Source organism: Folsomia candida, unplaced genomic scaffold (assembly GCF_002217175.1).
Source record: "Folsomia candida strain VU population unplaced genomic scaffold, ASM221717v1 Fcan01_Sc031, whole genome shotgun sequence".
In the NCBI taxonomy this organism is placed as follows: domain Eukaryota; kingdom Metazoa; phylum Arthropoda; class Collembola; order Entomobryomorpha; family Isotomidae; genus Folsomia; species Folsomia candida.
In genome coordinates this window covers 1,312,305-1,336,602 of record NW_019091223.1, presented here as the reverse complement: position 1 = coordinate 1,336,602, position 24,298 = coordinate 1,312,305, and the positions used below count along the sequence as shown (strand labels likewise).

Here is a 24,298-nt window from a genome sequence, read left to right as displayed (position 1 = left end):
GAACTTTTGTGGATTTCTCGACTGGCGGAAATGGATATCCATTGAATTATTAATATTTGATACATAATTAAAATAAATATGTCTCAGAATTGTCCAAACCTTCAGTAAAAAATATACTTATAGTCACTAGTTAACCTGATTTATGCATCCTTAAAAATAATGTTACCCTTTTGAATAGTATATAAGTGCCCCCTGAATTCCATATTAAGTAAACCCATAGTAGATAGCATAATAACTTGATTAACCTGATAAAGAGCAAGATTTACCTTATGTATGCATCCTTAAAAATGGTGTTACCCTTTTTACTAGTAAGTGCACTCTGACTGCCATATTAAGTATGTAAACTATACTAAACCCAGCTAGATTAACCTGACAAAGAGCAAAGTTTACTCTGGATTTGGCATAGTTTACTTACTATATTATTTAGTGTGCATTTAGTTTTCAAACGGGTAATATTATATTTATAAAAAGTTCGATTTATTTGAAGCATAAACTTGGACGGACACGAATTACCGTTTGGCTCTTTGCAATCGACCATTCTATTCCCTAAATTCCTTGGATTACACTACTGAGAAAATTTCCAAGATGGTCGTAACTCCGCTCATGTGGAAATCCATTGACAACTCAAACATCGCATTTTCCTACCTGTGGCAGCGGCCTTTCGAATGGGATATTAAAGCCAGGAAATTCATCGTCACCCCACGGAACAAGTTAATTCCGTTTTTTCTAGTAAATTTTGTCCTTCTCCCGATGAATAATATCTTCTGCTTGATTATCCTTGGGGGACATCTCTTTGGCGTGATTTCCCCCTCGTTTATCAATCTCGTCATCACAACGATAATCTTAGCCCTGTCAGGCTTCAGCTTCATAGTGGAGACTCGCCGTGTACCCTGTTTTCTTAACCCTTTGCGCACTCATTCTTGACTTTCACCCCTTACCCATGATTATTAATTGCACCTACCCTGATAAATTGTCAAATTACGCATCAATCTTAATCCTACTGGCCAAATCTCCGTTCATAGCTCTCATATGCGTCCATGTCTGCAGATCCTTTGCTAACGTCATCAGTCATTCTACGGTGCTAATGCATTTGGTGTTGAGTTGTATCGATCATGTGGTGCTAGATGGTAGACAGCTGGCACGGGGCACAGTGAGATCATCCGAGCTAAGCAGGAATTTGCACGGTTACGTTCAAATACAAGTGCTCCTCAGTCAGTTACCATTAGCCGCATTTGAAACGATTGTAGCCTCCTTAATGTTGTTAGGGCTCCTTGTCTGCGTCACGTTTAACTATGTGACGATCAAGATGCGCCACATCATACCGATAACGTTCTACGTGTATTTCCCATCTGTCTCAGTGCTGACACCGATCGTGATTAGGATCATGTTGCCCAAGACGGTGGCAATTTTTGAGGGTGGGCGTGTAATTAGGGACACAGTGTGGACGACCCTGCTGGGATTGAGCAGTGAGAAAAAATACTTTAAGAGAAAGATGAAGGGAATTGGTGAGATTGCGTTTTATGCGTCATTCTTTCAATATCGTTTATACCGGCTGCAAAATTCGACGAAAGCAACGTTCTACGCGGTAATAATTGATCGCACGATTACTGCCCTGTTGTCCATTGACAGTAGTTGAGCTTATATATCAGAATCAGGGATGGGCAATCCCAACAATTTCGATGGATTACGGATTACACATTAATTAATTTAAAAATTATCAGGGGATTACTGGATTGGGATTACTTTGTTTCTGAAATAATGTGGATTACTTGTTGGATTACTGGGATAAATTAATGATGTGGATTACGGATTACGGATTACAGTAATCAGATTACGGATTATTATCTGGATTACAAAAATCTATGTTTATGTATTAAGGGGTGAAGAGAAGCGAAATCCCTTTATGGAAAAGTGTTGTCCGCCGGTCTGTATAACTTTAGAACGGTTTCGAATTTTAACATGCAGTTTTCGCCTACAGGTTTCTAATTTTTGACGTACGGATGAGTTCGAAAATGGGAATTGTATGTCATAAGGTCACGGCGTCACGGTGATGATGTCACAGGTCAAATATGCCAATTTTTTTGTTTTGGCTGTTATAGACGTAGTTTCGGGCGAGGATTACAAAAATCTTCATAGTTTTGACGTGACATGACAGAGTGACCACGTCGACGACGCCAAAGTCGGAAATGTCGAATTTAGGGTTTAGAGTTTTGGGTGGAGATTTCAAAAATAAAATCTTGACATAGTTTTGGCATGTCATGACCGCGTGACCGTCTCGGTCCACCTCTTTGCTGCATTTCGTTTGCAACGGTTTATTCTGAATAGCGTCACACTTATATTTCATGATGAGGATTAGTTCAAAAAACAAGAGCTTTGAATGATTCATCCGACAGTCGGTTTCTTAGGGCAGACAAAATTGTGTTGTAGTAAATAGAGCCCTCATAATTGTTCCAAAATTCTCCATACTTTGCACCTCTCCTGAAGAATCCAGAAGGTAGTTTATGCACTCAAGTTCAGCAAGTGACGCAGACTCTGGAGAAGTTGCAAGATGGAGCTGTCATGCCGTTTACAGGAGCAAAGTAATCCAACAAAGTAATCCGTAATCTGATTACATTTTCCAATCTCGTAAATTGGGGATTACGGATTACACATAATTTCGAGACCTAGTTAGGATTACGGACTACGGATTACTTTAAACTGTGAATTTTTCGTGGATTACTGGATTACGGATTACATTCAATGTAATCTGATTACTTAATCTGATTAAAGTAATCCTGGGATCCCTGATTCAGAATAACTCATGCATACCAGGGCTTTCTAATTAATTCTCTAATTAAATAGCATGCTTGAACTAATTATTAACAAATAAACCGTAGAAACGTTAAAAGTAGTTCGCCCTTAATACCTCAGTGACAACATAAAAATTAAATTTAAAAATTAAGTATCTAAAATTCAGCACCCATGGTGCGAAATGAATGAACCAAAAATACATGATTTTCATTGAATTTTACGCCAATGGTAGAAAATAAGCGGACGAAATAGATGCATAATTTTCATTGGGTTTGCACCAATGGTGGAGAATAAGCGGTGAAAATACACCCAGAAGTTTGACGTTTGACGAAGTTTGATGATTTCGACCTTTTTAGTCCCCAGTTTAGTTTAATACATCGTGGGGATGTATTTCTGCCGGTTATTCTGCACTTTTGATGCGTATTGAATGAATTCTCCCAATTGTTTGGCACATTGGTTGCCAAACCTAACCGAACCGATAACCACCTTACATCTCCTCATTGTTTGTATCGACAATCCTTATTGTTAAGCAAGTAACAAATTTACAATGTCAAACCTTCTAAATATTTAGATGTCTTTAGTTAAAAAATGCATATGCCGCATACATTGTACAAGTGCACAAACATTCGCCCTTTTTAGGTCGTACTTTAAGAAATAAATATTTAATTAGTGCAAAGTACTGGAATACACGTAAGTACACTCTTAGAAATCCAGTATTAAAATAATTCCAATCAATATTCATATATGACTTTAAGTAGTATTGATGAGTAATACCGTTATTACTGCACGGCATTGCAGTAATAACTCGGTATTCACGGTTTATCATTTCAGCGTCAAATTTTTAGAGGCCGGTATAATTTTCATACCAAGCGTTAGCAAGTTTGATACCGGGAAATCCAGACGGATTTGGGCGTATCGTATCGAGTTTTTTAGAGTGTATTCATGCCACGTGGATTTTTTGCATACAAATTACATCAGTTCACATGCTACAATTCAAAAGTATGGAATTAAAAATACAAATGGTTAAGATGGGAAATATGTATCTAGCAGAAAAAAATTCTCACGGATCACTGTGCTTAACACGGATGAGACGCCAGACAGCAGGCTAATGTCTCTGGAATTGAGTATGGTTGAGTATGTATGCAGATGCGATGAAATACAACAACACTGACTACACCAGTAACTTGTTTTAATTTCGCGTGCACGTGTACATACATACGTACGTATGCATGCAAATGTAACTGATCCTTCGTATGTTGGAGAATATTGCGTGATGAGACACAACTCAGGAGGGGAGGTTGTGTACTATCAACTCCGGGATCTCAATGCCCTTTGGATATTTTGTAGTGTCCCATGAATGTACAAGAACCCAGAAGTGGTTTGATTCCATGATTTGCGCCCGCCACACCCACTCAAAGGTGCCCAAAAATCGCTTTCACTCCAACTTTCACTCATTCAAAACGACGCCAAAAATCCAATTTTGCTCCGATTTTCAAATTTCTTTCACCATTATACTCCCAGATAGTTGCTTTCTTATTTCCAACATCAAACTCAACTTTTTGAAATTCTTAGTATTTTTAAAATTTAAAATTCTGAATGAGCATTGTTGTAGTAATCAACAAAACAAATTATGCCTGCGAAATAATCATCAAAAAAGTTTAGTTTGTTGTTGGAAATAAGAAAGCAAATATCTGGAAGTATAATGGTGAAAGAAATTTCAAAATCCGAGTAAAATTGGATTTTTGGCGTGGATTTGAATGAGTGAAAGCTGGAGTGAAAGCGATTTTTGGGCACCTTTGAGTGGGTGTGGCGGGCGCAAATGTGGCCATGGAATCAAACCACTTCAGGGTTCTTGTACATTCATGGGACACTACAACATATCCAAAAGGCATTGAGATCCGGGAGTTGATAGTACACAAGCTCCCCTCCTTAGTACGAACATATACATATTTACAACGGGAAGATCATGTGTTTTGGGCACGTTAGAATTTTAATAATATTCAACAATAGTTTGTGATATATTTAAATGTGGAGATCTAAAAATAAAAGGAAAAACAGGAAAGGTTCTTATGTGTCGAGGGTGTATAGAGATTATGAATTTATCAGGGAGCTAGGTCGTGGAAGCTATGGGCTCGTTTGGTCTGCCAGATTAAAAGAATCGTCTTCCGAAGTAGAGAAATTTGTTGTTAAGAGGATTTTTCCTAGGTAAGATTTTTTGAATGTATGCATGAATTTATTTATGTATGTAAACACACCCTTACAAATTATGTTACCCTTTTGAAGAGTAAGTGAAATCTAAATCCTGCTAATTAATTGTTTACTACATACATATACATATAAACAATTCCAACTCAAGCATAAAGTTTAGCCTTAATTTAACGCAACTTAATTTAACGCAATTTATGTAAGATAATTTACATAATATGAATATATTTAGAATGCATGTACTTTGCAAAGGGGTAACATCACCGCTAAGACTGCACTATGCTTTGAAAAATAAAAGGAGGGTACTTTTTGCATGCCATGTTTATTGCAGGAAGTACTCTGAGTTTAAAAATCACATATTTACTGAGAATAATGTACTTAATAAAGTACCGTAATAAAGTAATGTACTTAGTAAAGTACTTAATTAATTAGGGACGCCACTGAAGGTTTCGACAACTTGAGACAAACATAAAATGAACTGGAAGCACTGTCCAAACTACGGGAATCGCAACATCCAAACGTTGTGGAAATTTATACCGCCTTAGTTGAAAAACCCCCGCTGGGCTGGGTAGAAGACGAAGATCTACTGTATCTCAGCTTTCTGACAAGGTTGGTTTCCGCAATTATACACAGACTCTTAGAAATCACGCTGGTATTTTATAAATATTCTCAGACTTAAAGATGCTATCAAGTTATTACTACGGGCTTACTTATGTATGAGGACAAACAAATATATCGACGCCAGAATATGTACAAAAATAATAAGCGAAGCAAGTCTGTATAATGTTAAAATAAACCGTAGTAACGTTGGAAGTAGCTCGCCCTGTAATACTATGACAAAATGAGTCAAACGATATACTTGCATATTCGCGTTTAATAATTTAAAATTCAATTTAATAATTTAAAATTCAATTTAATAATTCACAAAGTGTCATGATTTTGATTAGAGTTTACATTAATGGTGCAGAAGAAACGAATAAAAAAGACAAAATAGATCCAAATTTTGATATATGCATGCACTAATGGTGCAATATAAAGGACAAACAGCAGAAGGGGCCGAAGTAGGTTGCACCACCTGTGAAATATTAGCGACCAACTGCGCCACATAATTTTGAAAACTTTTTGTCAAAATTGTATGAGTTGTTCTACCGGAGATTCTGCACTATTGGTGCGTTGTACATCGGGTCCCCCAATTATTTCGCATCAATTTGTGCTACCAAATGTTAGATACCAAATGTTAGAAACCGTAGTAACGGTAGAAGTAGCTCACCCTGTAATAATGATTTGGTTATAACTTGCCCCAAAGGTGCAGAAAAATGCAACAAAGTGGATCAATAATTTTTATGCAATGTTGCACCAATGGTGCAGTAAAATTAAACAAAATAGATCAATAATTATTATGCATCGAGAAGAGGCCAAAATTTGTGCATCACTGGTGCAGAATTACCTACCAACGGTTAACGATAATTTTGAAAAATTTATGTCAAAATTGTATGATCATTTCTCCCGGATATTCTGCATTATTGGTGCGTTTTGCGTCCCTGCCTCCAATTATTTCGCATCATTTTGTGTTCCCGATTGTTAGATATAAATGGTCCTAATAACTTGTTAAAAAATTTGATTCTGTTTGTTTAGTACCAATGGTGCGCCTAACGTATCCAATAATGGTCAAGGGGCTGTTTAATTAGCATCATGATGCAAAAAACTAGTTAATAGACGGACAGACAGACGGACAGACGGACAGACGGACAAGAGGAATTCAATAGCTCTCATGCTACGCAGGGCGAGCTAATAAGGACACGCGAATGGTAGACATTTTTATTTGAAAGACTTTATTGTCCATATTTTGCTTGTCCAGTGCCGTTGTCCTCATTATACCCGGAGCTCTATTACCACACGGTGCAACTATCATTACCACTTTGTTAGAGTAATAAATATATGTATGAATAGCGCATGATTTTACCACTGGATTTCTAAGAGTTCGTAGTCAATCAATGCATTGATATTTATTTAATAATGTCTACCTAATTTTATTCTTGTTCCAGTTCCGACGGAGAAATTAATGTCGACTTATTAGACTCATGTAAGGAACCTGAAGATTCAGGGAAAATATGTCCCATCACGATTGTACAGGAATTTTGTTCGGGTGGGAGTTTAAAATCTTGGCTGCAAGAGACGCCTCTTGAAACTAGAGATCCTGATTTATTGTGTAAAGAACAGGTTTATTTTGTGAAAGTGATTGTTGCACATTGAGTGCAACACAATCAAGGAGAAGGTTTCCTTATGTGCAATCTTAATCAGATACATTTGTCACATTCTAGTTTTATATCGTGATCGCCTCTGGGCAGTGAGGCAATTATTGCAAGTCATCTCATTGTTATCTCTCTCACTCTCTCCGTAGGTTAGAAATAGGTATATCAACCATATATAAACAGCAGTCACGGCAGTACACGACAGGAATGGGGGACGGTGGAGGACGGTCGAGGAAGTATTTTGTGCTACTGCAGGTTACCTCTCCCAATATTATTGGGAGAGGCAGAGTTCTGCCTGTTTGTACAAGTAATAAATAAAACCTCTCTAAGAAAAGTGCAACCAAGTCTCATCTCGCCTCCCAATTATTACGCACACACCACAACGACGACGACGATCGTCTCATCTTCCTCATCACCACCATCACTGCAGTCAACCCCCCATAAACGGAACTTCACAATTGCTGAATTTTGCGACGCAAATGGCGGATGGATTACGGTTCCTGCATTATTGAGAAATCATTCATCGCGATCTCAAACCAGGGAATATTTTTCTCCGGCGATTTAAAGCAGTAACAAATATTTACATTTATTTGCGACTTTTTCTGATGAAATTTTTTGAAATGTGCAAATTGTGCTTTTATGCTAAATTAGGATCAAATTCTACTAAAGCTGGGGGATTTCGGTTTGTCAAAATTTATGGAAGACCTGCCTGACGAGAATGTATTGACAGCAGATGGACTTGGAACGTCATTATATTTGAGCCCAGAACAGGTAAAATGTAGTCAAGCTTTAGGAAATTCACGTAGTCCTTTGTGCATAGCACATAAATCAGCAAACTTGCAAACTTTTACAATACTTTAAAAATATTGTTACGCAAAATTATCTAAAAAAGAATATTTAAACTTGCTCAACTAAGGGTGTCCGTGTGTTTTGTAAAAGTTTGCAAGTTTGCTGAATTTTTTTTGGGATACTGACTTTCGACATGTATGTACATAAAACACGGAAAAACCTAAACCACCCAATAAGTTAAATTGATGACGTAATACGTGGTCGTTCCCAATCCGAATCCGATTCGAGTCCCTATTTGTGACGATTCACCCACCCCGATTCCGGGTGGGTTAGAATTTGGCCCTTTGGGATTAGACTCCGGATTCGGGCTAATTCAAATCCAGATTCTGTGGGGCACTCATTGCTACATATATTTCGGTTTGAACATGTTGGATATACAGCAAAGATTTGTATTTTTACAGGAAAACAATCAGCCGTACGGATTTAAAGTGGACATTTATGCCTTAGCCCTTATCATAGCAGCTCTTTACATTCAAAACCCTGCAAAATCAGTGCAATGCCAACTCAAGGATAATTTCAAAAGACAATTAGCACAAACTTATCCAGCACTTGATCAAATTCCTCCTCCCGTTACGAGCCTAATTTGTGAAATGATGTCCACAGATAGCGAGAAGCGACCTCCCGCTTGTGAAGTGCATTCCAGATTGAACGAAATGTGGAGAGGCAATTTAAAACTCCCGATTTACAGATTGGACAAGTCAAATTCGCCCGTTACCACTGCAAACGAGAGACGATCTGAGTTACTAAAACTGTTAAAACTTCATGATGATGGTCACGAGAATTTAGTGTTTCTAAGCGGGGAGGCGGGTTCTGGTAAAACGACATTGGCGCTTCAATTCTCACAACTAATTGAAACCAATGGTGTAGGAGAATCTATAATTTGGATTGACACAAATTACCAATTTCACATTAAAAATCAGCTCGGGTCTCTGGGATGCCGGGTTCGAGCTAACATTTACCGACCCAGTGGACATCGAATCGCGGTAAAATATTATTTATTTACGTGTTCGAACCCATTTAGGGGCCGTTCATAAATTATGGACAACAACAATCACCATTTTCTAGACCCCCGTCCCTCCTCTCGGGTTCCATATTTTATGAACAGCCCTTAAATGCAACATGAATTTTGCAGATCTCGGAAATGATACAAGAAATCCATATAAGTTTCCGGGGTAAAAAATGGGTCCTCATCCTGGATGATTTGACCCCCTCACTATATGAGTACGCTCTAATTCTACATTTGCTAAAATTAAATGGAGTTAAACCATTTGTCGTTGTGTGCACAAGAAAACCCAATTTTTTCTTAAATGACATTTTACAACGGCGACAAATCTACGTGGATAAAGATTTCGATGAGGGATACAAGATTGCAAGGTAATATTTACGTAAATTAACAATGGGGACCAAACTATGATCAACTCAGCTTCGTTTTTGACTATGTATGTTAGCTTGAAAGAGTAACTCTTTAGAATCAACATTTACTCCAGAACTTGTGCAGTTGCGAGAAATTTAGAAGCATTTGGGCGCCAAGTTTTTAGGCCGAAACTGTGTCACAATGTTTTTGCAGTAAAGGTTGTAACTACAGAGATCATCTTTCAAACAAAACTAACATTCATAGTAACGAAATAATCTGGGCTGCACAAGGTTTACGTCGCAATTGTTCGTTAATTTATGTATACACACCAATATTAACTAGTTCGAAGCGAGAAGTTCCTCGCTTTATATTAAGTTACCCCTTGAACGAAATTACTTGTAACAACTGTTACTCTTTGTTCAAGAATATTGCAAAATGTTTGTTAAACTTTCTAACCATCTGCGAAAAATCCGACCTGAATACTAGGCTTTAATCCGACTAAAATTTACAGAATGATGCAAAATGCATGGCAAGACATTCCAGAGGAAATAAATCCACCCGAAATTCTTATCAAGGGGTCGGACAACAGTTTAATATTTCTTGAATTTCTCTCCGAATCGCTGCAAGTTCCCATAACCCAGCTGCACGTCAAACTTGGAGAATACCTGGACTGGAACCCCCTCGCCCTTCGACTCGCCACCTGCACGATTTCTGCCCATGATAAGCTTCCACAAAATTCAAGGGACACCCTCATTCAGGACACCGAAGAATACATCGCAGTTTTTCTTCAACTATGTGAAGCATTCAGAGAAAATGGGCCACCCACATTTCATCGATACGATGATCAAATTACCACCAAGTATACGGATTCCTTCTCTCTAAAAGTGGTGCTGCATCTGACCATGTGTCAGATAGAGGCAGGTTTGTCAATCCACATTCATTCATTTTACCCAGAATGAGTAACTTTCTCTTTCTTTATTCATTCCATGAATAATGAGTGAATAATTTGTAATAATAACCTACATATCTAATAACTTCAATTTAAGATAAAACGAATAGGAAACGAGTAATTAACACATATGCACATCCTTATTTTCAAATTTTGAATAATTCAGTAATTAATGAACACATACATAATTATTTTCAAATTTTGAACTATTGAATAATGACTGAATATTTATTTTCAACTTTTGAACAAATGGATAATGAACAAGTTACTTTTACCAATTTTTAAATTTAATACGTTCTGAATGAAGAAATATTTTTTGAACAGCTTTATCGACAAGGCCAGCGCGGTTGGACACTTTGAAAGAGCTTCAGTTGTACATGATCCTATGGGCGGACGACAGAATGATGCCTGACAATCTTGTAAACGATGATTGAACAAGCACCGCATGGGATGTCCTTTCAATTTATGGCTTGGTACGAGAATGGACTGACGATGCGGGAAATATTAGGCGCACGCATATTTGTGGGAATCACTGTATTGATATAATGGTCGTCGAAGGGGAAGAGTTTGACGAAGAATTGGATTACGGAGTTCCACAAGGTGGTTTTGTTAGGTATAATTACCCAAATGTGGAATAGACAAGTTAACCGAGGTGGACCTTTTAAAGAATTTTGCCAGATGTACGGAAAAAACTTTTGAGAAATACAGCATTTAGAGTTTCGCTCTTGCCAGCGCGCAGCGTTTGGATTTGCAAAGCTGCTACACCCGAAAAGACACTCCATGTACATACGTGGAGAGGGTAACCATCATAGGAAAATGCGGGATATATTAAGAAATTAACTTTTTATCGCAGTGAAAATACATTTTTTCACAATTTTTTAAGTAAATGAAGTGTTTTTATACCGATGAAAAGCTAACTTCTCCAAAAAACCAGTATTTTCCACTGAGAATTATTTATCTTGGTTATGTTGATTTACAACTTTTTGGGGATGTCACGGCCGTGTAAATCAAAACCTTGGAAACAACTGAGATCAAACTATTCTGTTCTCAGAGAGTATAACTTGCGTGTTCGACAATTCCACTGTCATGAACAGATGTGATGAATAAATAAGTTGAGAGAAAACGTCAATATCTTAGTTTTCGTTTAATATTCGATTTTTTCATAGCTCAAATTTCATTTGCATTCTTAAATTTTGCTTTGGCAAAGACATGTTTGTGCATACATTTCATTGCGAATACTTTTCATGATTCTTGTAAATAGGTATCAATAATATTAACAAGTAGCGTACACATGTAATGGTCATATTACAAGCGTTGTGTAACGATCACTTCCGTGCAGCTAGATGGCATTCAAACGAGTTATGTGCTGGCATTATTTTGCTCGTAGAGATCAGGAGAACCACATTTCGTTTAAAATTGCGATTCAAGCCACAATTTAATTTAATAAATAGGGTAAGTCGACGTGAGATCGTCCCGTTGACATCGACGAATGTGTCGTTTTTATGAGATTGGATTTCAAGTCACTGTGTCGATATTTTGCAGAAAAGGTTTCACTTCCGTGCGGCTTCATGCTATTCACCCGAGATATGCGCAGTCATTTTTTTGCTCGTAGGTCAGTCTTACGATAACTCTCGTTAAACTCCATCGATTTGGAACACATGTAAAGTAGAGTAAATGAGGAGATAAGTCTGAAGATGAGCGAATTTAGGAAAGTGGTTGACCGGTCGACGTCATATAGATGGGTGGGGTATTATGCACCGAAATTTCAAAATCGTTCTAGAAGGGTAAAATTTGGCATTGAGGTGGCTATTGATGTGCATCGAAGCCAATAACGAAAAACTAACATTTTATACAGCGATGGATTTGGGCATTTCGCCTGGAATGAATTACATGCGGCCTCCATTTGAAACAGCCTACTCCCAGACAAAACCCCCCTTTTACAACTCCCCTGAGACGAAAATAAATTTACTGGCCGGATGCAAAGTTTCAAAATTTCCCCAGTTATTGGCTCCGAGAGATTTGATATCTGGGGTTCCGAGTAAACAGTCTCAACCAGTAAATAAAACATAACAGCTAAGCCGACGTCCTCCCAAACCAGTGAAACTCGGTGATGGGCTGTTGTTGTTTTTGGCTGCACACTTAAAAATATTATGTTGGATTCTATAATATTGAACGCATCGAGATAGTCAAGATCGGTTTGCGGAATCATATTTATGACCTCGGAGGAAGGATCCTCTTAACTTAATCACCACCCCCCTCACACCCAGAGGGTGTGGTCGGGGAAAAATGAGATTTTAACTAAAATTGAATTTATGCATGAGATACTCTGAAATGAAGTGTTCCGGCGCTGATTGGTGAAGTGAGACAGCAATCTCGATGGTCGTTATGAAATGATTTTTTGAATTAAATATTTAGATGGAATTAAAACTGGTGATGCTAATGTGTCGCATATGCATGTGTCCTGATTAAAATGAACAACTGCATTATTTTACGAATATTTTCATCTTTATTGTTCAGAATGCATGCTAAAATATAGTAATGGAAGAAAATGTGTTTTATTATACAAACAATTTGGGTAGGGGTTCCAGTCCCGGGATTTTATTCCCGGGAATTCCCGGGAAACGGGATCCTGAAATCCCGGGATTTGAAGAACTGTGTTTTTGGGGCGTGAGCTGTCTGCTCATTGGTGGGATATCTCAGTTTGACCTCAGGAACATTATGATGGCGATGGGGGTGGCTCCGTCTTATTATGCCGAGTTCGAAAGTAGGCGTAAATGCACTCGTGCGAAATGATACGCGAAAACTACTTGAATTGGGCTTACAAACTCAAAACGGAGCTTTATTTTACATAGGGCGATTACTCGTAGATTGACTTATATCGACATGAGACCTTAGTTGTTTAAAAATATCGAGAAATATTTTAAAAGCTGGCTGTTAGTTTGAAGGTAAGTTTCCTCCTCCTCGGCTCGATTGGGTCTGAATTTCTTTCTTCTTTTCCCTGACTAAAACTCCTCTTTTCTTGATGCCACATCATCCTTACATTTACATTCACTGGCTAAATAGTGGCCCGAGTTTTACATACGACTTTGTCTTGACTTTTTGTTACACAAGGATTTTTCATCATACATACATATGGGAATTTCATATTCATAAAACTGTTTCATAATGTGTCACTGCCCATGCCCAATATCTCAAAATCATTAATTTACATACAGTTAAACCTTAAAATTTATCAGCTAAAAATTATATCATTATTCAAATAAGTAAAATTATTCACGGCGACAACAAACTGAAATCCCGGGATTTCGGGATTTTTCAATTTGTCATTCAGAATTGAAAATTACTTATAATTTAAAATTTTAATAGCAGTTTTAAATAATTATCGGTTATATGATTAGTAAGAAAAAGCTTCGATGATCATAACCAATCAAAATTGATCCTGAACTCGAAAATATAAATTTTAAACAATATTAGTGGCCACATTTAATGTACTCGTACGTTTATCCAAATTTCATAATTTGCAAGTAACATTTATAATACAAGATGGAACTTAAAATTTTCTAATCTCGATGTCAGATTATAACTTGAAGGAACAAATAAACCTTATTTTCGGTATAATTATAGAATCTGAAATCAGTTATGATCAAAAATGCTAAGATGTTAGAAGTGATTTCGAATTTTTGTCGATGAATTTAAGGCTGTATGAAAGGCTTTTTGAACGTGGTAGCTCATATACATGTGTACTTATTTAAACTTGAAATTTTTGAATTACCAACCTCCATGTCCAATTGAAGTTTTTCAATATTAATGTTAATGCAGGTTAGGCCAATTAATATTGATATTTGATAAACGTAAATTTATGCATTTCGGATTAACATGCTGACAAATCCTTGATTAATTATTTAAGTTTTCTGGAATGAAATTATTAAACTCTTTCTTCACACCTCTCCAAAATAGTGAATTTTAACCAAATTGGGCTTACACAATACATGGAATTTTTAAATTTGCCATAGTAGGCAAAACAATATAATTACTAATTTGTATTGCTACAGTACATAAATATGTATGTATTTTCAAAATATTATTTTGTGTAGGCCAGAAAATAGCATACTTTAAGTATTTCTGCAGGCACAGATCCCAAAAACACAGAAGGAGGTATTATAAATAGTGCTCGGCACGAGACGAGACGAGACGAGATTGCCTTGTCTCGTCTCGTCTCGAAAGTGACTCGAGACGAAGTAATCGAGACGAGACGAGACGAGATGTCTCGACATTCATCCATGTTTTTCAAAATATCTTTTGTATTCTTCAGATAATTACAAAATACAAATACACAAACTGCAAATATTTAGAATATTAATAATTGGCCTTGTATTCCTTATATAGTAAACTACATACTAGTAGTTTACACAAAAAAATAAAGGATAAATCTTAATCGTAAGCTAGTAACAGGACGATAAAAGTTTACGACGCTTCCATTGAGTCATTTCACGTCAATTTTCGTTAGTACGTAAACACGTAAACTTACTAACCTTACGAGCTTTTGACAAAACGTACCAATATCTCTTGTATATGATTTTTACCCAGTAAGTCAAATTTTTGGTTCGTAAGCTGATCTTCGCAGGCTTATGAACGTAGTTACGAGATTACGAAGGCTAACATGAAATACCTGACTCGTAACCGTCATAGCTTATGTTACTACATATACATAGAATACTTGGGATATGGATACGAAGAAATCGTTACCCGCAGTATATACAATTTATAATTGGAGTTATATAGTTAGTGTCATATTTGAGTGTCTTTTACGTAAAAATCAGGATATTTGCAAACTGGTTAAAGTTTTGATCATAATTATTCGTTTTATCTATTGTCTCTAAAAAAATTTTTGAAGGATACTGCATTTCCCAAAGCTGCTCGCTCCTTGCAGAAGGCTAGAGGACGGAGAATTTGCTGCTAAATTTCTAAATTTTTGATGTATCGAGACGTCTCGTCTCGACCGAGATTTGTCGAGACGAGATGGCGTTGGTCTCGTCTCGATCTCGTCTCGTCCCGAAATCTTTCGAGACGAAAAAGTTGGTCTCCTCTCGTCTCGTATCTCGTCTTGTCTCGAAATTTTCGAGATAGTCTCGTCTCGCGCCGAGCACTAATTATAAATATGCTCAGTCTCGGTACTTTTGAGAGCCATGTACCTTTTTGTACACCCAAATTTGACTTGACCCAAGTTATAAGGTAATATTTAAATTTCGGGAAAAATTCCCGGGATTTTTCACGGCTAAAACCGGGATTCCCGATTCCCGGGATTTTAAAAATCGTCCGGGATTGGGATCCCTAAATTTGGGGACCAATAATTAACATTAAATTATTATCGGAACGCTACGAATATACCTTAGAACAACCGGTTTCTTGATTGCGTTAATAAATGATGAAACTGAATTTCTAATAAACATTGGCATGTCTTTCCTGTTAAGAACGTAGCTCGCTGTATATTATAATTTGTGTGAGAAATAAGGCAATAACTTTTGCATGAATGGGATTGTTTTATTTGTGGACGACACACTAAAAACTACTGTTTATAATTGAAAATAAAACTAACATTCATATATTGAAAATCAAACTAACGTGTATATATTGAAACTAAAACTACCATCCTTCTTTAATTTCAATTTTTTATCACCCAAGCTAGAAAACTTCACCGCACAGCGCGGGAACACTTCATTTCACAGTATCTCATCTCTGGATCCAATTTGAGTAAAAATCTCATTTTGCCCCGACCACACGCCCTGGAGCCGAGGGGGTCCGGCACAACTCAGAATCACTAAATTTCACAGTATCTCATGCATAGATTTAATTTTAGTGAAAATCTCATTTTCCCCCGACCACACCCTCTGGGTGTTAGGGGGTGGTGATTAAGTTAAGAGGATCTTCCTCCCGAGGTCATAAATATGATGCCGCAAACCGATCTCGATATACTCGATGCGTTCAATATTATAGAATCCAACATAGTATTTTTAAGTGTGCAGCCAAAATCAACAACAGCCAATCACCGACTTCCACTGGTTTGGGAGGACGTCGGCTTAGCTGTTATGTTTTATTTACTGGTCTCAACCTTCCTGCAGTTATTGGCACCACAATTGGCATGTCGGGTATACAGTATCAAAATGTCAAAGCACAAAAACTGACATGTTTTCGAAATTTAAATTGTGTCGATTCGCCTTACGAAAATGGCGACATTTGTCTGTTCATATTCATGAAACGGGGTTCTATTGCCCCCACTACTTACGCATAGGGGGTGTGAAGCCCCAAGAGTGCCTATCTTCCGTATTGAACATCTGACAGATTTGTGGCCACGGATAAACAAACGAAGACTAACAACGGTGGTCAGATGATTTCGGAAAACCGCTCGACGGTATTCATTTACTCGACCTATCCACCACGTATGTAGCACTGGATGTGTAACGAACGACTTTGCTCCGACCAGTCACGGGTGGGAGTTGGAATGGCGTGGATGTGCATTATCGATTCGTGTGCTTACGAAAATGGCGACATTTGTTTGTTCATATTTATGAAACGGGGTTCCATTGCTCCCCCTACTTACGCATTGGGGGTGTGAAGCCCCAAGAGTGCCTATGTTCCGTATTGCACATCTGACAGTTTTGTAGCCACGGATAAACAAATGAAGACTAACAACAATGGTCAGACGATTTCGGAAAACCGCTCGACGGTATTCATTTACTCGACCTATCCACCACGTGGCACTGGATGTGTAACGAACGACTTTGCTCCGACCAGTCACGGTTGGCAGTTGGAATGGCGTGGATGTGCATTATCGATTCGTGTGCTTACGAAAATGGCGACCTATGTTTGTTCATATTTATGAAACGGGGTTCCATTGCTCCCCCTACTTACGCAAAGCGGGTGTCAAGCCCCAAGAGTGCCTATGTTCCGTATTGCACATCTGACAGATTTGTGGCCACGGATAAACAAACGAAGACTAACAACGGTGGTCAGACGATTTCGGAAAACCGCTCGACGGTATTCATTTAGTCGACCTACCCATCACGTATGTAGCACTGGATGTGTAACGAACGACTTTGCTCCGACCAGTCACGGTTGGCAGTTGGAATGGCGTGGATGTGCATTATCGATTCGTGTGCTTACGAAAATGGCGACCTTTGTTTGTTCATATTTATGAAACGGGGTTCCATTGCTCACCCTACTTACGCAAAGCGGGTGTGAAGCCCCAAGAGTGCCTATGTTACGTATTGAACATCTGACAGTTTTGTAGCCACGGATAAACAAATGAAGACTAACAACAATGGTCAGACGATTTCGGAAAACCGCTCGACGGTATTCATTTACTCGACCTATCCACCACGTGGCACTGGATGTGTAACGAACGACTTTGCTCCGACCAGTCACGGTTGGCAGTTGGAATGGCGTGGATGTGCATTATCGATTCGTGTGCTTACGAAAATGGCGACCTATGTTTGTTCATATTTATGAAACGGGGTTCCATTGCTCCCCCTACTTACGCAAAGCGGGTGTCAAGCCCCAAGAGTGCCTATGTTCCGTATTGCACATCTGACAGATTTGTGGCCACGGATAAACAAACGAAGACTAACAACGGTGGTCAGACGATTTCGGAAAACCGCTCGACGGTATTCATTTAGTCGACCTACCCATCACGTATGTAGCACTGGATGTGTAACGAACGACTTTGCTCCGACCAGTCACGGTTGGCAGTTGGAATGGCGTGGATGTGCATTATCGATTCGTGTGCTTACGAAAATGGCGACCTATGTTTGTTCATATTTATGAAACGGGGTTCCATTGCTCCCCCTACTTACGCAAAGCGGGTGTCAAGCCCCAAGAGTGCCTATGTTCCGTATTGCACATCTGACAGATTTGTGGCCACGGATAAACAAACGAAGACTAACAACGGTGGTCAGACGATTTCGGAAAACCGCTCGACGGTATTCATTTAGTCGACCTACCCATCACGTATGTAGCACTGGATGTGTAACGAACGACTTTGCTCCGACCAGTCACGGTTGGCAGTTGGAATGGCGTGGATGTGCATTATCGATTCGTGTGCTTACGAAAATGGCGACCTTTGTTTGTTCATATTTATGAAACGGGGTTCCATTGCTCACCCTACTTACGCAAAGCGGGTGTGAAGCCCCAAGAGTGCCTATGTTACGTATTGAACATCTGACAGTTTTGTAGCCACGGATAAACAAATGAAGACTAACAACAATGGTCAGACGATTTCGGAAAACCGCTCGACGGTATTCATTTACTCGACCTATCCACCACGTGGCACTGGATGTGTAACGAACGACTTTGCTCCGACCAGTCACGGTTGGCAGTTGGAATGGCGTGGATGTGCATTATCGATTCGTGTGCTTACGAAAATGGCGACCTATGTTTGTTCATATTTATGAAACGGGGTTCCATTGCTCCCCCTACTTACGCAAAGCGGGTGTCAAGCCCCAAGAGTGCCTATGTTCCGTATTGCACATCTGACAGATTTGTGGCCACGGATAAACAAACGAAGACTAACAACGGTGGTCAGACGATTTCGGAAAACCGCTCGACGGTATTCATTTAGTCGACCTACCCATCACGTATGTAGCACTGGATGTGTAACGAACGACTTTGCTCCGACCAGTCACGGTTGGCAGTTGGAATGGCGTGGATGTGCATTATCGATTCGTGTGCTTACGAAAATGGCGACCTTTGTTTGTTCATATTTATGAAACGGGGTTCCATTGCTCACCCTACTTACGCAAAGCGGGTGTGAAGCCCCAAGAGTGCCTATGTTACGTATTGAACATCTGACAGTTTTGTAGCCACGGATAAACGAAGACTAACAACGGTGGTCATACGATTTCGGAAAACCGACGTGTTTTCGAAATTTAAATTGTGCCGTTTTCTTCGGCATAAATACCTTGGAGCTTGGATTTGACACAGCCTCCACTTTAACTAAAAGCCATTTTAGCAACGCTTCCGACCATTACTCCGGATAATTATGTTCAAAATTTCCCGAGTTGTTGGCATCGACAGAATTGCAATCAGCGAGTCCGAACTAATAATTCCAAAGTTCCCCCAATTAGTGTCACCAACAGGCTTGGGGCGCTTAATCTAGTGTACATATCACCCATATTGCAAAAGGAAATCTAACATTTTGTACAGCGATGGACTTGGGCATTTCGCCTGGAATGAATTACAAGCAGCCTAAAATTAAAGCAGCCTACTCCCAGACAAAACGCCCCTTTGACAACTCCCCTGAGACGAAAATAAATTTACTGGCCGAATACAAAATTTCAAAATTTCCCTAGTTATTGGCCCCAAGAGATTTAACATCTGGGGTTCCGAGTGAATAGTCTCAACCTTCCTGCAGTTATTGGCACCAGAATTGGCATCTCAGATAAACAGTATCAAAATGTCGAAGCACAAAAACTGGCGTGTTTTCGAAAATGGAGGCCCACAAGTTTTCTTCGGAATAAATCCCATCGACCTTCGATTTGAGATAGCCTTCACCCTGAGTAAACGGCATTGTATTGACGCTTCAAACCGTTATTCCGGATAACGACGTCTTAAATTTCCCTAGCTGTTGGCACCAATGGAATTGTAATCAGCGCATCCGTATGAAAAGTTCCACAGTTTCCCCAATACGTGACATCAACAGGCTTGGCGCGCTTCATCTAGTGTACGCATCATCCAAATGGCAAAACGAAATATAGTATTTTATACAGCGATGGATTTGGGCATTTCGTTTGGATGAATCCCATGTAGCTAAAATGAAAATTCCTATCTTTGTCTCTACTTAGAAATTGTCATCCTCCTTGCTGGATTTGAATTCCCGGAATACCAATATGAGGTATGGTCAAATTTAGGGGCAAAAGTGTGTTCAACATCCCATAGAAGTGTAGAGGCCTGGAAGAAGTATTTGACCACTGAATGAAACACTATAGGAATTCCGTGCACGCTTCAGCAGAGGATTGCATGCGTTGTCTTCAGCGCTGCGTTAATGAGGGGAGGGGGAAATTAACTGGCTTTCCACTAAATTTAATTAGCAATTTGTAGCATAAAAACTAATGAAGCTATAGCGTTTAATTCTATTCATACTTTCGTCAATCAGTGTTTCGCTTTTGCCGGCTAAGATCGTTTTTTGTTGGCCAGTGGTAAAAAGTGGTAAAAAGTGGTCAAAAGTGGTGAAAAGTATTCTATTGGCTAATGGTCTGCGCGGTAGGTTTAAACAGAGTCTCGGCCGGTATTATTTATTCTTTGTACAAAGAATAATCATAGTTCTTACAAAGTAATTAAGATACTCTGTAATAATAACCAGTCTAATAAATTCAACTTGGACAAATATAGTAAGTAATGTACCTACTACTGCCATAAGTTTTGACCACTACACAAATTAATGTAGCGGACTCAATTTATAGAATTTTGAAAAAATAGCGATATTACGAGAAAGCCCATTAAATTCCCTACAAAATATACAGGGCACTTTTCAAAATTTCCTCCTTTCGAAGCTACAATAGCGCGAAGTCTAGGTATCAACATCTCACTCGCGGTACGCGCTCATTCCAAGGAATATTGGTCTCATTCCTAAGCGATAGATTTTTTCTCGGATTCCAAACTTGTATGTGGTTTAGCACATGTATCTAGCCTCATTTTGGACCACATGTCATATTCCAGAAGGTTGAGGTTCGGCGGCAGTGATTTTTGTTCTTGGTCCGAAAGGGAGTCAGAAATTTTGGAATTCTACTCCTTCTTTACTATTTTGGCCTCATGAGAAGCACCTGACCCCTGCTCGAACATCTAGTAGCTATTTTTTAATAGGGTATGGTCCAGTGGTTCTCCCTTTCACTCGATAACTTCAAAAAATATTTTTTGACAAGAAATTTCACCCCCAGAGGAAGAAAATTCACCTTTTTGACCAAATCCAACTTACGCCGAATAAAAAAATTGCAGAATCTGGATGGTGGGTCCGATTACTATTTTTAAAATTTTTATGAATAATATGTATGGACTGGAGGGGTGTGGACACAGTGCTTCTGCTAATTTTACATGGTTTCAATTGTGAAAGTTTGATCATATTTTAAAAATATTTATTTTCATTTTTCAAGCGCGTACCGCATGATCAGCGCCCGGTTTTGAGGGTTCTATTTTTACTTGGCGTGAAGTCAGTAAGTGTTTCTCTTCACATCTTAAAGACATAAGTCCAAGGTCTAGTTTAGGGGCCTGGGACTTAGTTTTACTTGGCCCGCTCATTTGTAGGGAAATTTTTCTTTGGCTCAGGGATGGATTCGGTCGAATTCAGGTTTTCCGCGCCTTCGTGATTTTTTGTGACCTTTTTGACCGTTGCCTTTAAATTTTGTTTCGCCTGTCAACACTGCCAGTGTCAGGGGATCATTTTGTAGTACGGTCGACCATCTTGCGATTAGTTCCGATTTTTAATTAGCTATTGAAAAATGCCGGATTTTTATGTTTACCAAAATGTTTCTGAAAAATTGCAACACGTCGGCTTTGCCGATCTGTCATTTTGGCACTTTGGGCCACAAACATTTTCGGAACATGGTTTCTGACTGACAATTGCATGGGGAATTCAATAAATAATAGTAGAACCGTCTAACAGAACTCCTGCTAATGTTTTTGGCGCGCGGAATGCATGAGACATAATATATGGCAGTAGTAGGTATACATATTTAATAAAGTTGCATAATGTCAAATATTTGGATGAGAAAGACCTGCAACAAAATTACATGATATTACGAAAGTACGGAAATACAAGGAATTATAAGTTAAATTATTCATATGTAACTAACAATGCGATGGTGTGAAGTGTAACCCTCCGATTTGGCTGAAATTTTAAAATTAGGTGGCCCAAGCCAATACAACTAACGTTTCTTCAGGCAGTTTGTGCGATGGTGAGAGTTACTCAATATATTTGAGGTCAAAGTTCAAAAAACGGCGGACTTTTTTCAGGCGGAGTGAGAAAACTCCACTTCCATTCTCTTCCCCTCGCTTTGATTTTCACTCCGAAAAATAATTCATTTCAACAATTTTAAATTTAATTTTTTATAGAAAAATATTAATTATTCATTGCACATGTGACTATATGATAATTTTCATAAAAGTCCACAAAACAATACGATAAACTGCACCAGCTGAATTTGATGAATGTGGGATTGCCACAATTCAGGTCGCAACTAATATTTTTTTCTCTAAAACAAACTTCGCTTACATTTTTAAACTCGGGCCTTTCGTCATCACCCCATAATCCGCTTGAGTACCAGCAATATCGAATCACAGGAGCATTTAAAATATTAATATATAATTGGATATTAGAATAACCAACGCTTTCGAAATGGAAAGCAAGTTAAGTTTTTCCATGTTTATTTGCCGTTGGCGAATTTATAAATTAACTGTTATGTAAATTTGTACTAGAAATAAGTAAAAATCTCACTTATTTAATTATAAATTAAATTAAGTATGTATAATGCGTATTAATTGCTCTTTAAGCTATAATTAATAATGTTTATTTTTTATTATTTTGCATCAAAGCTTGTGCTTGAGCATGAAGGCGTATGCATGAGCGAGACGCCTGAATATAATCAAAGCGAGGGGAAGAGAATGGAAGTTTTCTCCCTGCGCCTGAAAAAAGTCGGCCGTTTTTTGAACTTTGACCTCAAATATTTTGAGTAACTCTCACCATCGCACAAACTGCCTGAAGAAACGTTAGTTGTATTGGCTTGGACCACCTAATTTTAAAATTTCAGCCAAATCGGAGGGTTACACTTCACACCATCGCATTGTGAGTTGATATAGCTATGCAAATTAAGTATTTACATACGCTCGAACATTCGAATGTAGTAGTCGAACCGTAATTTATATAACTAACCCACTAAAGCATAATTACATAAATTACCTAAGTTTAACCACTTCTAACAAAATCGCATATCGCTCGACATTATTTTTTTCTCATTTCCAACCACACTAATTGGCTTAAATTACTGCATCCTATACTTACATATGTAACGGTTTAAATGCACAATTAGCGAACCACTCCACTGGATAATATGTACACACTTAGAAAACTGGTATTAAATAGTGCATGCCTACGTATAAACATGACTTTACTGAAATTGTAATAACTAGCATTACCGTCTAGTAGTTTTGTGAAGATGAAAAATTCGACAACTAATAAGTAACTGCGCACCCGGTAAAAAGTTTCTACCAAATCCGTACGGTGTACATATACATGTGTATGTATAACCCTACCGGTTTTCTGGAGTGTGGGCACACATAAAAAAATGAACACAAGCTTGGGGAAATTAAGTCATTTGAAGTTAGCAACCCGTCCCACCGGTATGATAACCATGGAGCTCTTCAAATATGATAAAAGGGTCAAGTTGCTCAGATCTTTAAATCTTAATTTACCTACATTCGGTATTTTCGAAGGAATGCAAAGGTTCGCCATCTTAACCGAGTATTTATACCCGCAATATATCACATGGGACAGGGTAACATGGAGACCTCGAGCCACTCCCAAAGTGAAACTCGGTCCGTGGTGGATCTACTCGATTTTGACAATTTTGGCGGCATCCCACTTCCTGTTTGTCGGAATTCACGAGATCGCCGCTTTCCGGAAAGTTATATCTTTGCCACAAGTGCTGATGCTGGTCGTCTATCTGTGCTTTAGCTTCGTATCAATCGCTTCTATGCTCACCTAAATCTGGAAAGTGGATGAAATTTGCTTCTTATTCGGCAAGAAATGGAGCACTAGTCGTGATGAGAAAGGTATTTATGTACACGTGTACATTATATTACGGTATTTCACGTCAAACTTCGTAAATCCGTATCCACGGAAGTATACGATGATAG

At 38.5% G+C, this 24,298-nt stretch overlaps 1 protein-coding gene across 1 annotated transcript; it reads left to right on the top strand.

Moving 5' to 3' along the window:
- The first annotated feature begins 4,707 nt into the window (after positions 1-4,707).
- Positions 4,708-11,511, top strand: LOC118439127. Its single transcript, XM_035860170.1, has 8 exons — positions 4,708-4,995; positions 5,428-5,604; positions 7,041-7,816; positions 7,899-8,018; positions 8,498-9,079; positions 9,229-9,470; positions 9,962-10,371; positions 10,724-11,511. The coding sequence occupies exons 4-8, from the start codon at positions 7,944-7,946 to the stop codon at positions 10,831-10,833; spliced, it is 1,419 nt and encodes a 472-aa protein (XP_035716063.1). The 5' UTR covers positions 4,708-4,995; positions 5,428-5,604; positions 7,041-7,816; positions 7,899-7,943; the 3' UTR covers positions 10,834-11,511.
- Positions 11,512-24,298: the final 12,787 nt, after the last annotated feature.

Bases quoted from the DNA above. Each gene is read 5' to 3' on its own strand.
- LOC118439127 (XM_035860170.1), top strand. From the start codon at position 7,944: ATGGAAGACCTGCCTGACGAGAATGTATTGACAGCAGATGGACTTGGA. The intron at 8,019-8,497 runs GTAAAATGTAGT...GTATTTTTACAG, and splicing joins TATATTTGAGCCCAGAACAG to GAAAACAATCAGCCGTACGG. The intron at 10,372-10,723 runs GTTTGTCAATCC...TTTTTTGAACAG, and splicing joins CATGTGTCAGATAGAGGCAG to CTTTATCGACAAGGCCAGCG.